Consider the following 13,536-nt stretch of genomic DNA (forward strand, 5'->3'; position numbering starts at 1 on the left):
ACATACAGGGAAGGGATTGGTGCCACCTAGGTGGGCAGCAGGCTTTGACAACAAGGTGCAAGGTGCATTTACATTTTTCAATAAATATTTAGATTCTGTTAAGGGAAATTATTTTTCTTTTCCTTGAAATTGGCTTCCATGAAGCTTGGTCCACTGTTTGCTGAAATTGTTTCAGCTTCTCCCAAGTAACTTCACATTCCATCCGCCTCTCGGCTGAGAATATTGGCTTGTAATTCTTAGAGATCATTCAAGGATAAGAGTGTATGGATATTATTTGTCTGTTTATAGTATCTTTCTGCTACTCATTTCCTCCTCCAGGATTCTCAGTACTAAAGCTGTGCTATTTTGGGAAGAAAATCTGTCTGTCAGATGACATTATATGTCTATTCGTTACATGCGGGTCCCAGCAAGCACCACATCTGATGGGAGGTGCAGCAGTGCTGCATATCTGGGTATGGACAGATCCACAAGCCTGTTAAGCTTGTCATCTAACTGTCAATTTTCTCTTTTTTAATATAGTATAAAATAACAAAGATATGTTGTGCTGACACCCTCCTCCAGTGAAGCCTAAAACATATGTTTGTCACCCTCTGCACAGGAAAGGGGTGGTTGCAAAGGCTCCATGGGAAATCTTGCAGGAGCATGTGTGTTCTCAGCTTGATTTGCTGGTAAATGGACAGTCTCAAATTGCAGCGTAGTCATTCTTTGGGAGACAGAAGTGCTAAGAAGAAGCTGAGCACATCAACTGTTCTGCTGACAGCAGCTTTCATTTGGCAGCAGCATTTTACAGAAGAGGTGGAAATGCTTTTTGATGCTGATAATTGATGTGGTCCCTGCATGTGTATAATGTGTGATCTGAAATAGAAAATCCAGCTCTTGAAAAAAAATTATCTGGCATTTGCTTTGCAGGTTATGCCCACTGGAAGGGTCAGGTGTTGAATTCAGATGAACTTCATGAACTGTATGAAGGACTGAAGCTGAACAAGGTCAACCGCTACGATTATGTACTCACGGGTAAGATGAGCTGCTTCCCCGGAGTTCTCATGAGATGTAAACAGAACTAAAGAAATATAAACCATATCCCTCCTTATTGCAAACCAAGCAATTAAAATTTCCCTCCTTTGGTTCCTCCTGCAGTTTCACCTGTATATTGTAGTCTCAACTGCTCGTGCTGTTTAATTTGGAACAGCCAGAGCTCTCCAGCCTGCAGGTTGTAACTGGGTGGGTAAATTGATCCCCTTGTATCATTTACAGACTTGTACAGGCCAGTCATGTGCAGGCATACTTAATGTTTTGGGAGTGCCTCTACTGGAAAAAAAGGATGAGGAATGTCAGAGTATTATTTTAAAATTTGTTAGGAAGACACGAGTTTAACCCTTTCTCCTAAATCTGCAGCACTGGCACTCTGTGCTACTGCAGCATGATTTTATACACAGTTGTATGTCCTTGATTTTTTTGCTTGATCTTTCAGGCATAGTGCTTGGACACGGGGCAAAGTATAAGCAGGGTTGGATTTTGGGTTTGACTCTTGTCATGTCTTGATTTTTTGCTCTTGTTACTGTGTAGGTCATCTGAGCGAATACAGTCCTGCAGTGTTTTCCTTTTCTAGCACTAAGTACAAAGTGTTTATAAATACAGGCAAAGAGAACTTCTTGTAAAACATTTTCTAGAAATGAGAGATTCTACGTGCAGTTTTTATTAAAGATTGCTTCTCATCCAATTCCTGCTTCTCAAAAGTAGGTTACCGATCAGGTTTCACCTCAGTAAGAGTTGTGCATCTGGTTTAGATTACAGTATCATTTTTTTATAGCACTGAACAGTCACTTTTTAAAGGTAAGCAGAAATATATAACCAGATTTAATTGATTTCATGGCTTCCACATGTAAGGAAGTTCTTTATATACAGGGAAAATTGGAAACTTTTAAGTGTATGGATTATAACTCCACAGCAATCATTCTGGCTGAAAGGTTGTGACATGTCTGAAGAGTTATTGTCAGGGCTTTTTCAAGGAATATCTCCAAAATAAAGGAGACTAAATAGAAAGTAGATTGAACTAAGGTTAAGAAATTAATAAATAGAAAGTAGATTGAACTAAGGTTAAGAAATTAATTTTGGCATAAAGGAGTTCTTTGTGATTGAGAAATAGATGAACACCCTTTTTTTCCTTGAAAGAACTCTCTCAGGGGACATTTCCAGGAAGAACACACTGTATTGCAGGAATTTTCAGGAGATACTAGTATGCAGAAATTCTAAATGGTGTTTGAGTATTCTTTTAGCTGAAATGTTCCTTTTTTATTTTACTTCCAACTCTTGGAAGAGACCTCTACACCCTTTCTATCACAGTCTTGTACTGGCAAAATGGATGTAAGAGATTAAAAGTGGAAGAATGAGAAACAGAAATCTTCAGCAAAAGAAAAGAAATTTCGGAGAAAAAGGGAATCTTTATTAATATGCCCTTTAAAAAAGGATTTGTGTTAGATGGATCAGTGTGTTGCTCAAGTTTCTTTTAAAATCTTATTTGCTGTAGACATTTTCAGCATGGACAAAAAGAAGGCATGGGTAGAAATGTTAGTAATTTCTTAATATCCAATAATACTTCCAGTGTTTTATTCTGCAGCTGCGCTGTGACTGAACTTAAAATTCAGGGCCAAAAGTCAGATTTTTCTCTTCAAACAGGAACAGCCATTCACTATAGTGGACAACTACTTTGTACCTCCAACAACCTGAATATGATTATTTACACACTGAAAACAAATTGATTTGTATGTCTGGTGACTGTAGATATCTTGGCTGAGATGGAAGTTATTGTCTTTAGGCCACTTAGACAAAGTAACACTCCGTTAACTTTTGTGACTGTTGTTATTTGTAGATCTTCATATACTTGTTTCATTTACAGTAAAAGACTCAAGGTAAGAGGTAAACTCCAAGTCAGTGTAATTGTTTTAAACACCTCTGTCAATAATGTTAACCAAGCTCTGTATTTTTTTTTTTCAGCCAGTCTATAACAAAAATCTTTGTTTGGCTCTTTTTCCTGATGATCAGCTTTTCATAGATGTAAGGCAAAGCATTTTGGCCAAAAATCTTGGAAGCTTTTTCCATTTCTCTGCAACATCTAAGAATTGATTAATTTTGCAAGTTTAAAAAAAAAAAATCTCCAAAATGCACTTTTAAATATTTTAGTAGAGTGGACATTTCCAAGCTGAAGGTTTGAAGATGCTACCTGGCTCAAAATAATAGTATTGAATGAACTAAAATAAATTAAAATAAAATTGTTAATTTATAAATGCTGCTAATGAAGTTAATATATAAATATATAAATTAAGAAACATCTATAAAATAAAGAAATTAGTTATTAAATAAGAATATTGTGGTGCTAGCAGTGTGATTAAGTCCTTAAAATATAGTAAAATTTATTTCCATTTTTTTTCACTGCTAAGCCTAAAAAATAGGAATTTTATTGGTACTTTGGCCATTGCTCTAAAATATTCAAAATTAAAACTCCATTGCATTAGTGTGCTAGACTTTATCAGTGCAAACATTAATAATAATAATTAAAAAATTGCTTTAAGACAGAGTATGAGAAAAGTATATGGAAATTAAAATATTTACTACATCATAAATAATACTTATTAGACTGCTGTTTTGATGAAAAGGAAAGTTTTTTTCCTTTTAGCCTGACCTTTGTTTATGTTCAAGCATTTTGAAATTGTATGAGTCCTTCATATATAACATATTTAGTAAATGGATTTTTAAGGTTATATTTGTAGTTGTCTGAATTTGTTTCCCACCGATTTTTCCTGAATGAACTACTAAAATGCCTTTGTTTTAAAAATGCATTTATCCAAAGAATGAGAAGTATGCAGCATTCCTATCCAAAACTAAAAACAGAAGAAGTGTTCATGAAAATAGACTTCAGAAATGTCTTTCTTTTTATTTTTTTCCCCCAAAGGGTATACAAGAGACACATCATTTCTTGCAATGGTGGTGGATATTGTCCAGGAGTTGAAGCAACAGAATTCCAACCTTGTATATGGTAAGGAAGTGCATTATAATCCTTTCTGTTTCATCACTGCGTTTTTATTGATTTTATTCATTTTACTGTTTTAGGATGACAACACTGCTCTGATGTTACGCAGCTTTTCACAACCATCTTCTCCGCTGATCTGGGGGCTCTCTGAGGCTCCAGCGGTGTTTCATTTCAGCTTTAAGTGTTGAGGGACTTGGCTTGTTATCTTTCTGATTTTATGCCTTTCAGTATGTTTCTTGCCTTATGCTGTCCAAGGGGGAATGTGCCTTGAGGACTGACTGTCTGTATCCAAGAAAGGATAAAAATCCCAGCCAGCTGCTGCTGGTGGTAGTTCAGAGGCTGCATGTGCTGATGGCTGAAGCCTCTCCCTGACTTCCCAGTCAGTCAAAAGCAGGACAGACTCTCCCGTGTTGCCCTGCCATGGCTTCATGTAACATCCCATAAATGTCTTACTTTGCCTTGTAAGCTTCATGATTTACCTTAAACTCCAAGTCTTTTTTTAGCTCTGGTGCCTTCTGCTAAAATGTGGGAGCAACAGGCTCTAGCAACTGTCCTCATTAACATGTACATGTCAGGCTTAAACCTGTGGGAAAAAAATTCTCCTCTTTCCTTCCTGAATGTCTTTGGGGACTTTTGAACATAACCAGTGTAGGCTTGAATTGAGCAAAACGTTTAGAGTGACAGGGCAAGGTCAGGGAGGATTTAGTGGGATAAAAAGCTGTGAATTATGGTTTTTAGCTGTCATCTTCAGGTTCAGTAAACTGTGTGGTCAGGAAGCATTTAGAAAGATTGGCAGGATTTGCAGGTGTCTACTGCTGATGACTTAAAATTAACAAAGCACAGTGCTCATTTAGGAAAATGTAGCAGAGAGATCTTCACTGGGTTTTGTTGCTTTTTGGTCTTTATTCACACTGTTGCATTGTCAGATTCTCCAGAGCCTTGTATGAAAACTAAGGACTGTTGGAATATGAGTAGAAAGAAACATCTCACTGTATAGAAAAGGAAGGAAGAGGTCAGATGTAGAGATCACAGCTAGGCTTCTAAGACCCTTTATATTTAATAAATAGATTATAATGTAAGGAAAAGACTTTTAAAATGTAAAACAAATTACCCTCTTTTTATTCATAGAAAAACTTCCTTAAATACTGATTGGATTTGTATTTCTCTTTTATCTTGCTAAAGGCTCTTTTAATACAATGAACAATGTTCCTTTTTGAAGTACGCTGTGGTTATTTCCATGCTCTGAAACTGAGGACACTTGGAATACATTGTTAATGCTGCTGATGATACAGAACCCATCCCAAACACATGTTAATATTACTACACCAAATATGAATTCATGTAGTTTGGCATGGATTTTCTTACTGTTTCATTATAATACACTTTTTATTTAATATACACACAGCATTTTGTTGTGTACGTTTGGCATGTATTTTTTTACACTAAAGTAGAAATGGGACTCTTTTCAGAGCTATTAGCTTCTCTCACATTTCTTCCCAACCGTACTACCATTCCAGAGTTTAGGGTTGGGGAGTGAAGGGGAGGGCTCTTTGTGTTCTCCATAACATAAGGCCCTTTACTCCCAGCACTCAGATCCTCTCATCCTCATCATCTTCAGACAGAACAACATGGAAGCAGGCAGGAGAGGGTGATCCCAACTTGATAACTGTTTAAGACATGGCCTACTCTTTCAGGATTGGCAGCCACCAGTTACAAATTTCAGGCTGAGTGTACTGCAAGAGTTGTGAAATTATATAAGCTATAAGGTGCTCAGTGCTGTTACCTAGAATTTTTCCCTTCAACCAGGGTCTCTATAACTGTACCCCATTTCTAAACCTAAATTTATTCTATTACAGTGTGTGATCCAGTGATGGGTGACAAATGGAATGGAGAAGGCTCTATGGTTAGTATTCATCTGTTTGGATTCTCTGTGCATTGAATGTTTGTTTTATAAAGATGTGTAAAGATTTATTAATTTTTAAACACCCAAACTAAGCTGCTTTACCTAAGTGTGGCTTTGAATCCCAGTAAGTAAGTTTGTGCTTTAATTTCTTATATTTGAATGAGTTTAGTATGTGGGAGGAATGACAGCTGCATAGCCCTGGGATTATTTCAGGCTCTCTGCTGAGACAACAGAGGGAATACAGACCATGTCTGCAGGAAAATATCCCAATATTCTACCTCCCTGTGTCACTGGAGTTCTCTCATCTTCTGTCAGGAGCTCTGTTTTGGCTGGTAGCCTGGCTGGCATTGTCAGCCGTCGTGTGAATTGACAGCACTGGAACCTAAATGAAGATGAGTTATTTTGTGTGGGATCCAACAGCTGTTAGGATTGGGCTGTGATCAGTGATGGAAAAGCTCCATGTGCCAATACTGGGCTGCATACTGACAAACATTCATTTTTGATCAAAACTAGCAAATAATTTCAGTAAAAAGGCGGTGAGGGAGGGTTGCAGTCCCACATCGCAGATCCTGCTGACAGCATTTGACACTGTTTCTTCTTCCCTAGTATGTGCCCAAGGATCTCCTCCCAGTCTACAGGGACAAAGTTGTACCTGTTGCAGATATAATTACTCCTAACCAGTTTGAAGCTGAGTAAGTGCTTATTTCCTTTTCTAGCCTAATAAACTTGGGGACAAAATCAGGGAAGGCCGATACCCCATTATTTTATTTGTCTCACTATAGTGCCTTATGTAGGTATGTTGTGGGGTTTGGTTTTTAGCTGTTACTTTCAAGTGATGCTTTTCAGACAACCTCAGATGTTCCATACTGAAATCAATAAAAAATCTGGAAGTTATGTGAGGAAAAGATTTTTCTTGTTTTCTCCAGTCTCTCATTTTCATGATTACTTCTTGTTATCCCCAGAGGCCTGTATCTAGGACAGGCTGAAAAAATACCTTCCCCATCCTTACCTATTACTGTGGAAACTTTTATTATATGTTAGAATATCAAAACCGAGATAGTTGGGTTCAACCCCCCAAAACTAGATTCAGAAATACCACCATGTCAGCATCTCATAGGAGCTAAGAATTTAAATGCCTGCTGCTTGTCCTGTCTACATAGGACTGTGGCTCTTTGGTCAGGAAATAATCTGTTGTGATACATCACAGGCTGTGACCCTGAGGGGAGGGAGCAGCTGCATGGGAGATGGAGAGAAGACACTTGTGAGGGAATTTTTGTGGTACAGGGATCTCTAGAGGAGGCAGGTTAGGGCTGGTGTGAGTCCTCTGCAGAAGCACTGTGTGTCTGTGCACGTAACCTTTAAAGACAGCGGTCTGGTCCAGCAGACCGTGAAGCTACAGAAGGTTTAGGCCTGTTTGGTGCAGTCCAAGCTTTCCTCCTTTCAAAGGATAAACAAAGCAGTCACTGCCTGTAGTACTTGTGCTCTTTTAAGATTTCTGTTTCATTCTCAGGTTACTCACGGGCAGGAAGATTTACACCGAAAAAGATGCTTTAGAGGTAAGTAGGGAAAGGGTAGGGTGTGTAAGATCTCTTTCTGCATTCCTGCCTGCTGTGCTACAGTTTGCAGTTTGTCTTTAACCTTGAAGTCACTTTAGCCTCCATCCTTTCTTTCTGTATATCAAAAAAGTTCATGCAGTCTAGGCACAAAACATTTCCTATTTTAGTGTCAGACTTCGACAGAAACTTCCAGAAAGAGCTACAGATAAAGCCATTACCTTGGTAATGAGTAGATCTCTGTGAGGTTGCTTTCCTGCAGTGTAAGAAGAGAGGCAGCAGCACATGTGGCAAGTACCCAGACACTTGTCAGTGCTGTGGAAATGCTTTGGTTGGGGTGAAAACCTCGGGTGACCCTGGGCATCAGGAACCTGCTCAGGTCTCTCTGTTTGCTGTCCATGTGTGAGTCGTGCAGCAGCAAGGCTGAGTGTGAGGACAGCTTTTCCTCCTTCTCCCAGACAAATCCACAGCATTGACAGCTGCTGTCATTGCCATACAGAGATGATAGATAGCCTGCAAATATATTGCATCGAGGTGTAAAGATTTACCCTTTCATACAAACTGAAGAAAATAAAAAGCTGCAGGGCTTGGTGGTGAAGGACAAAATAGGAATGTGGTTTTACTGATGTCTTGAGAAGGGCTGAGCTCTTTGTTTTGTTGACTAGTCAAGTGCTTTCACAATGGACTGATGTTATTCCTTCCAGTTTGGTTTTGAACTTCAAAAGAACACAAAATCTCTAAACAAACAGCAGCTGCAGTGGCACCCTGGAGAGTAGCTGGGGGTCTGTCAGCCCAAATGTTTGTTGTTTTTTTGCTGTAGCGACATCAGACAACATGGGTTGCTTACCATTGATTCACTGCAGGAAGCATCTAAAAAGATCTCAGCTGGTTTAGTTCTCACTTCCCCCCCTCCCAGTTTTACAACCCCCAGTTTTACATTACCCCACTGTGCTGGGTGAGGGAGAGGAGCTGTGCTTTATGCCACTAACTCCAACTCAGTTCTTCCGTTCTCATCCTCACCAGTGGACCCACGGCCTTGAGGAGAACACAATTAACTGGGCAGCCATTGGTTTTAGATTTGCATATTTCAGCTGCAAACACAAGTTGCATGTGCTGAACAGTTGTGCAAGTTAGTTTTCTGACTGTTTGGTGTGATAGCATTTATTTGTGACGGGGTTTAAAAAAATCTCTTCCAAAGAGGTGGAATTATATTTAGGAATGGAAGCATTTTTAAAATAGTTGCTTGCAGGATATTATATTTTAATGTATCTGTCTCCCCAGCTGCATATCATATATAGTCTGTCCTTCTGAGTAATAATCCATGCTGGAATTTGTCCCCTTTTGAGGTGGTAGGAATTCTGGCATCAACTTCCATGGTGGCATGCTTTCATTTCTTCAAAAAGACTAGTGATGACAGTATAGTCATCTAACATAAAATTAAATATGATGTAATATTAATGTAGTCCTATGACTAGAAATAGTGGAGATTAGGTTCTTGGTGAATTGTGACTGAGAAATGAAATTTAGTTTAATACTATTTCACAGTTGATTATGTCAGTGTATGCTGGTGGATTTATTGCTTCTTTAAAACCCAACTGATGTCTGTGCAAAGAGGTCTGACAGTTGAAGAAACCTGGAGGCTTAGACAAGAAAGAAAAGCAATAGAGAATTAAAAAATAGCAGAAATAAATCCGTCTGCTCATGAGTCATAGCTAGCCTGAGAGGATTTTTAGTTAAACTCTGCTGGGAGAATTAATATTTTATCTGTGTTTTATGCTAAACTCATTACTGAAGTCATTCTTTTTTCTGTGAAATCAAAATCACTTCTTTCTGTAGTAACCAATTGTGATGTCAGAAGTAGAGTATTTATGAGTTTAAGTGAGGAACACAGAGTGAAAATACACATGCAAAGGTATATAATTTGCAAGTGTAATTTGGAGGCTGAAACAGAATGAGAAAGGAATATTGAGACAGATACACTTGAACCTCTGATTTAACTTTTAAAAATTTTGCTAACTCTTAAAGTAGTAGCTAAATAAGATTTCAGGACCTGGATTTGTTGGCTTTCTAAAAAGTGTTTCAAGATACCAGCTCAGGTGAAACATGTCTGTGTATTTGTTCTCCTGTTCTTTTGATGATACGTTCTGAAAACGTGATGCAGGCAGTGTTCTTTTCAGAGGAGCATCCAAAGATAACACAAACAGAGACACTTGTATATTTTAACAAGTGTGTACATTTAAGTGTGGATGTTTTGATTCCCCTATATCAAAGTAATGCCCCTAATTCAAGTGAATTATTTGAGCAGAAACTGTTTTTTCTCTTTACAAAACATGCCAAAATAAGGTGCTGGTCAAAAATCCTAAGTATGATGCAAAGTTTATCCAACACGTAACTGCAGTCACTGATTCCTGTCTTTTTGTACATGGAAAGGTAATGGATATGCTCCATGCCATGGGACCAGAGACTGTGGTGATCACAAGCTCAGATCTACAGGCATCTCTGGGAAATGACTACTTAATTGCTCTGGGAAGCCACAGAAAAAGTAAGTCATGAACTCCTCCCTTGACTGTGCTTTCTTTTAACTTGTCTCTTGATGAAGTAATTCATCACACCCATCTGTAGTGCATGGAAGGAGTGTAGATCCCTAAGGGAACAGCTTTTCCTAGAGTAATATCAAGGAGTGGTACGACTGGGGCTGCTCCCTGAGGGAACACAAGCTGGGAGCTGTGTGTGATCACAGCACAGGCAGAACACCCACAAGACTCAGACCCACTGTATCTGAATAAGGTGAGCAGGACAGGTCCCATTGAGAGGCCAGTGGTCATCAGAGGAAGGTGAGACAAGCCAGGTCTGAGATTAATCTGGAAAATCCAAACATTAAGTCAGGACAGCAGGGATGAACACAGGAATACCTACAACAGAGCTCAGGCAAGGGTGCTTGTGCCCAGGCCTGAGCTTCTCTGCAGCTCCTGGGCAGAGGATGGAGGGTGCAGGGATGTCCTGGGTGAGTTTTATCAGGGCTCTTACAGCCCCTAGTAGTGGCCCTGAGAGTAGTGGTGATATAAAACAGGAACTTGGAATGTTTTGAATACTTTTCTGAAAAGTTACAGTGTACTGTTAGCAGACTGTTCCTCCCCTGATAGGTTATAAAATATGCTTCTGTTCCTTCTTTATATCCCCCTTTATTCCATCACCAAGATTCACTATGTTTCAGACTGTCACACAGTGTTTCCACCTGAGAAGGGCACAGTTTTGAGGAATGAAAAATGAAGGTGCTATCTACCTCCTCCCTCTTAAATGAAGTATGTAGAGTATGTAAGTTGTAAATGCTACCCCAAGTTGGCCAAGTTTTTGAAGGCTGTGCCTTTTAAAACCCCTCTCTTTTAAAGTACAAAGTTTACAATACTCCTTAGCAGCTTTACATTCCAAACAACAGAAGAATTCAAATCTGATGATCACTTTTAAAATTATTTCTTTTTAAATTCTAGTAAATGCTATTGTGTTAGTTGCTGGGTCTGTTACTTAACTGTCTATTTGTGTTATAGCTAAAGCAGATGGTACCAGGATAACACAAAGAATTCGAATGGAGTCTCCTAAAGTGGATGCTGTCTTTGTTGGAACAGGAGACCTGTTTGCTGCTATGCTTCTGGCATGGACACACAAGCATCCAAACAATTTGAAGGTGTGGGAGAAGTTACTCATCTCTCTGCAAGTTTAGACCATGTTTCTTCTGGTTTTTTTATGACTTTTAATCTATGACATTATTTAAAGACTGTCTTCTCTTTTGGCTTTTTTTCCTCACCTCAGAGGAAAAAAACCCAGAATTTCCCTTTTGCCAAAAGGAGCATTGAGAAGTTGCATTTGCATTTCAGTTGGATTGATTTTGTAATTTTTCCAAATAAGATGTTGTTCTCTATAGAGAGAGAGACTGCATGCATGTTTGTAATTACATTTTTTTATCCTCATGTCATAATAAGCACTGAAAACAATTTCTCATATCTATTTTTCTGTTCCTTTCCCTTAAGGATATAGAGTCCTCGGTATGAGTATATGGTTTCTAATACCTGTTTTGGGAGAATTAGCTCAGTTGGTTAGAGAATTAAGTCAAAAACTTTTTCCCCCAAACTCTACATTACATAGTTGTCATCCTGCTTGTGTCATCAGTCATGTTTGCCTTTTAATAGCCGTGTTTTTGAAATAATAGTAATATTAAACTAGGCAGCTGAAGTTTTACTAAAACCTGAATATGTTGTGTTGATGCAGGTGGCATGTGAAAAGACTGTGTCAGCCATGCAGCATGTTCTGCAGAGGACCATTAAGAGTGCAAAAGGTAATTCATTCAGACTTTGTTCCCGTGTTCTGTCTGCATTTGCATCAGAAGAAACATTCAAAGAGCTTTGTGGGTTTCCTGACTAAAGGCAGCCCTCAGTGCAGAGGCAGCCAGAGAATTTACAGGATGAGAGCTTGTTAGTCTTGTCTGCATGTTCCTGACTGTGTCCTCCAAGCCTATCTTTGACAACAGCCGACTGAAGATGTCACTGTTTAGCTTGTAGTGGGACCGCAGTCGTGCTGACTGTGCTTGACTCAGCTCTGCAAAACAGAGGCAGAAGAACGTGAGGAAATGCCGAGTTTGATGTGCAAGAGGGCTTCTGTTTTAAGTGTAGCTCACTCACTTTCCCCTTGAGTGTGTGTTTAGTATTGAGAGGGGTTTATCAGCAAATAATAATTTCTTTGCTGGGTTGGCCATGTGAGGAGTGATTTTTTTCAGCTTCTGTCCCCGTGGACTTCCCATGTCTTTCAATTCTAAGGAGATCCAGATGGGATCTCTGGGTTCTCAAAGCATGTCTGTGTCACTTTCTAATTAACAGCAGAGCCATATTTTTTGCCTGGAGAGAGGTGCTGAACAAGGATTATAGAAAATCACAGTGCTGACCTGGATCTTGTACTTTGGAAGCCTTTAGCAGGGGGTTGTAAGGGAAATTGGGGAAGGGAAGGGAGGAAGGTAGAGAAAATCGTGGGATAAGAGAAAAATGGAACTTGTTTCTTTTTATATTTCTGTTTTTAATGACATTCTGATGTCATCTTTTTAGCACAAGCTGGAGAAGGAAACAAACCAAACTCAGCCCAGCTGGAACTGAGAATGGTCCAAAGCAAAAAGGACATAGAAAACCCAGAGATCATAGTGAAAGCCACCGTGTTATAAAGGCTGTACGTCTCCAATAACGCACAATGTATTGATGTCCTCATTTCTTTCCTGTAAATTGTAATATTTGCCTTAGATCTGTGACAGAAACCTGACTTTCATGAAATAGTGCCCAGCATAGGCAGATATCCACTCTCAAACATATGTGCTGGCCTTGCTCAGTTTAAAAAACAAAACAGTTAGTGTGCATTTGAGCATATTCCAGGTATCAAAATGGCTGTCGGATTCACTTAGTCTGCGTAATGACCCAGGGCAAGAGAGAACAATGTTCCTGCCTTGCCGAAGACTTTAGATGTGAATTTGCTAATGGAATGCTTGACTGACTGGAAAATGTATTTCAGGATGGCCTCTAGTGCCAACGGAGCTGGCTCCATGCTCCCTTTTCCTGGAGATACCTGGTTACCTACTCAGGTATTCGGTATCTCAGCTGCTATGAGACTAAGCAGGGTTAAAGCTACACACAGAGTTCTGGTTGTGTGTAGGAGTACTTTGAAGATGTTTGGCATGTTCAGTACTCTGAAGTGACCTTGAGGTGTCATTCATGTTGCTGATTTCTGCTCCTGCTTCTGGCCTGTGAACAGCTGCACAGTTTGGGACTGGCTGCTTATTTCTTAGGTCTGTGGGTGCCCACATGATTTTCTTCCAAAAGCTGCTCCAGAAACACTTTCATTAATAAGATAATACTTTTTTATTCAGTAGCACTGGTTAGGAGTTTGTAGTTCTACCTCCAAGGTCATGTTTGATTCTCTGTTTTTTAACTAAGGACAAACATTCTGTTAAGGACAAAAGAGAAAGCAGCTCTTACTCTGAAAGGTGGCTGCCCTGGTTTGTACTTAAAAACTACACAGAG

General features: G+C 39.2%; 1 protein-coding gene across 1 annotated transcript in view; it reads left to right on the forward strand.

Annotated features, from left to right (window-relative positions):
* The window catches only part of PDXK (pyridoxal (pyridoxine, vitamin B6) kinase), a 39,182-nt gene extending 26,472 nt beyond the window's left edge, over window positions 1-12,710 (forward strand). The window contains exons 3-11 of the mRNA XM_017810984.1: window positions 910-1,014; window positions 3,950-4,033; window positions 5,884-5,930; window positions 6,537-6,622; window positions 7,441-7,486; window positions 9,914-10,025; window positions 11,029-11,165; window positions 11,747-11,813; window positions 12,574-12,710. Of these exons, the coding sequence (XP_017666473.1) occupies window positions 910-1,014; window positions 3,950-4,033; window positions 5,884-5,930; window positions 6,537-6,622; window positions 7,441-7,486; window positions 9,914-10,025; window positions 11,029-11,165; window positions 11,747-11,813; window positions 12,574-12,686 (797 nt within the window). The 3' untranslated portion in view covers window positions 12,687-12,710. The remainder of the gene's footprint in view (window positions 1-909; window positions 1,015-3,949; window positions 4,034-5,883; window positions 5,931-6,536; window positions 6,623-7,440; window positions 7,487-9,913; window positions 10,026-11,028; window positions 11,166-11,746; window positions 11,814-12,573) is intronic.
* The last annotated feature ends 826 nt before the right edge of the window (window positions 12,711-13,536 follow it).

This window comes from Lepidothrix coronata, unplaced genomic scaffold (assembly GCF_001604755.1).
Source record: "Lepidothrix coronata isolate B3197 unplaced genomic scaffold, Lepidothrix_coronata-1.0 Scaffold30, whole genome shotgun sequence".
In the NCBI taxonomy this organism is placed as follows: domain Eukaryota; kingdom Metazoa; phylum Chordata; class Aves; order Passeriformes; family Pipridae; genus Lepidothrix; species Lepidothrix coronata.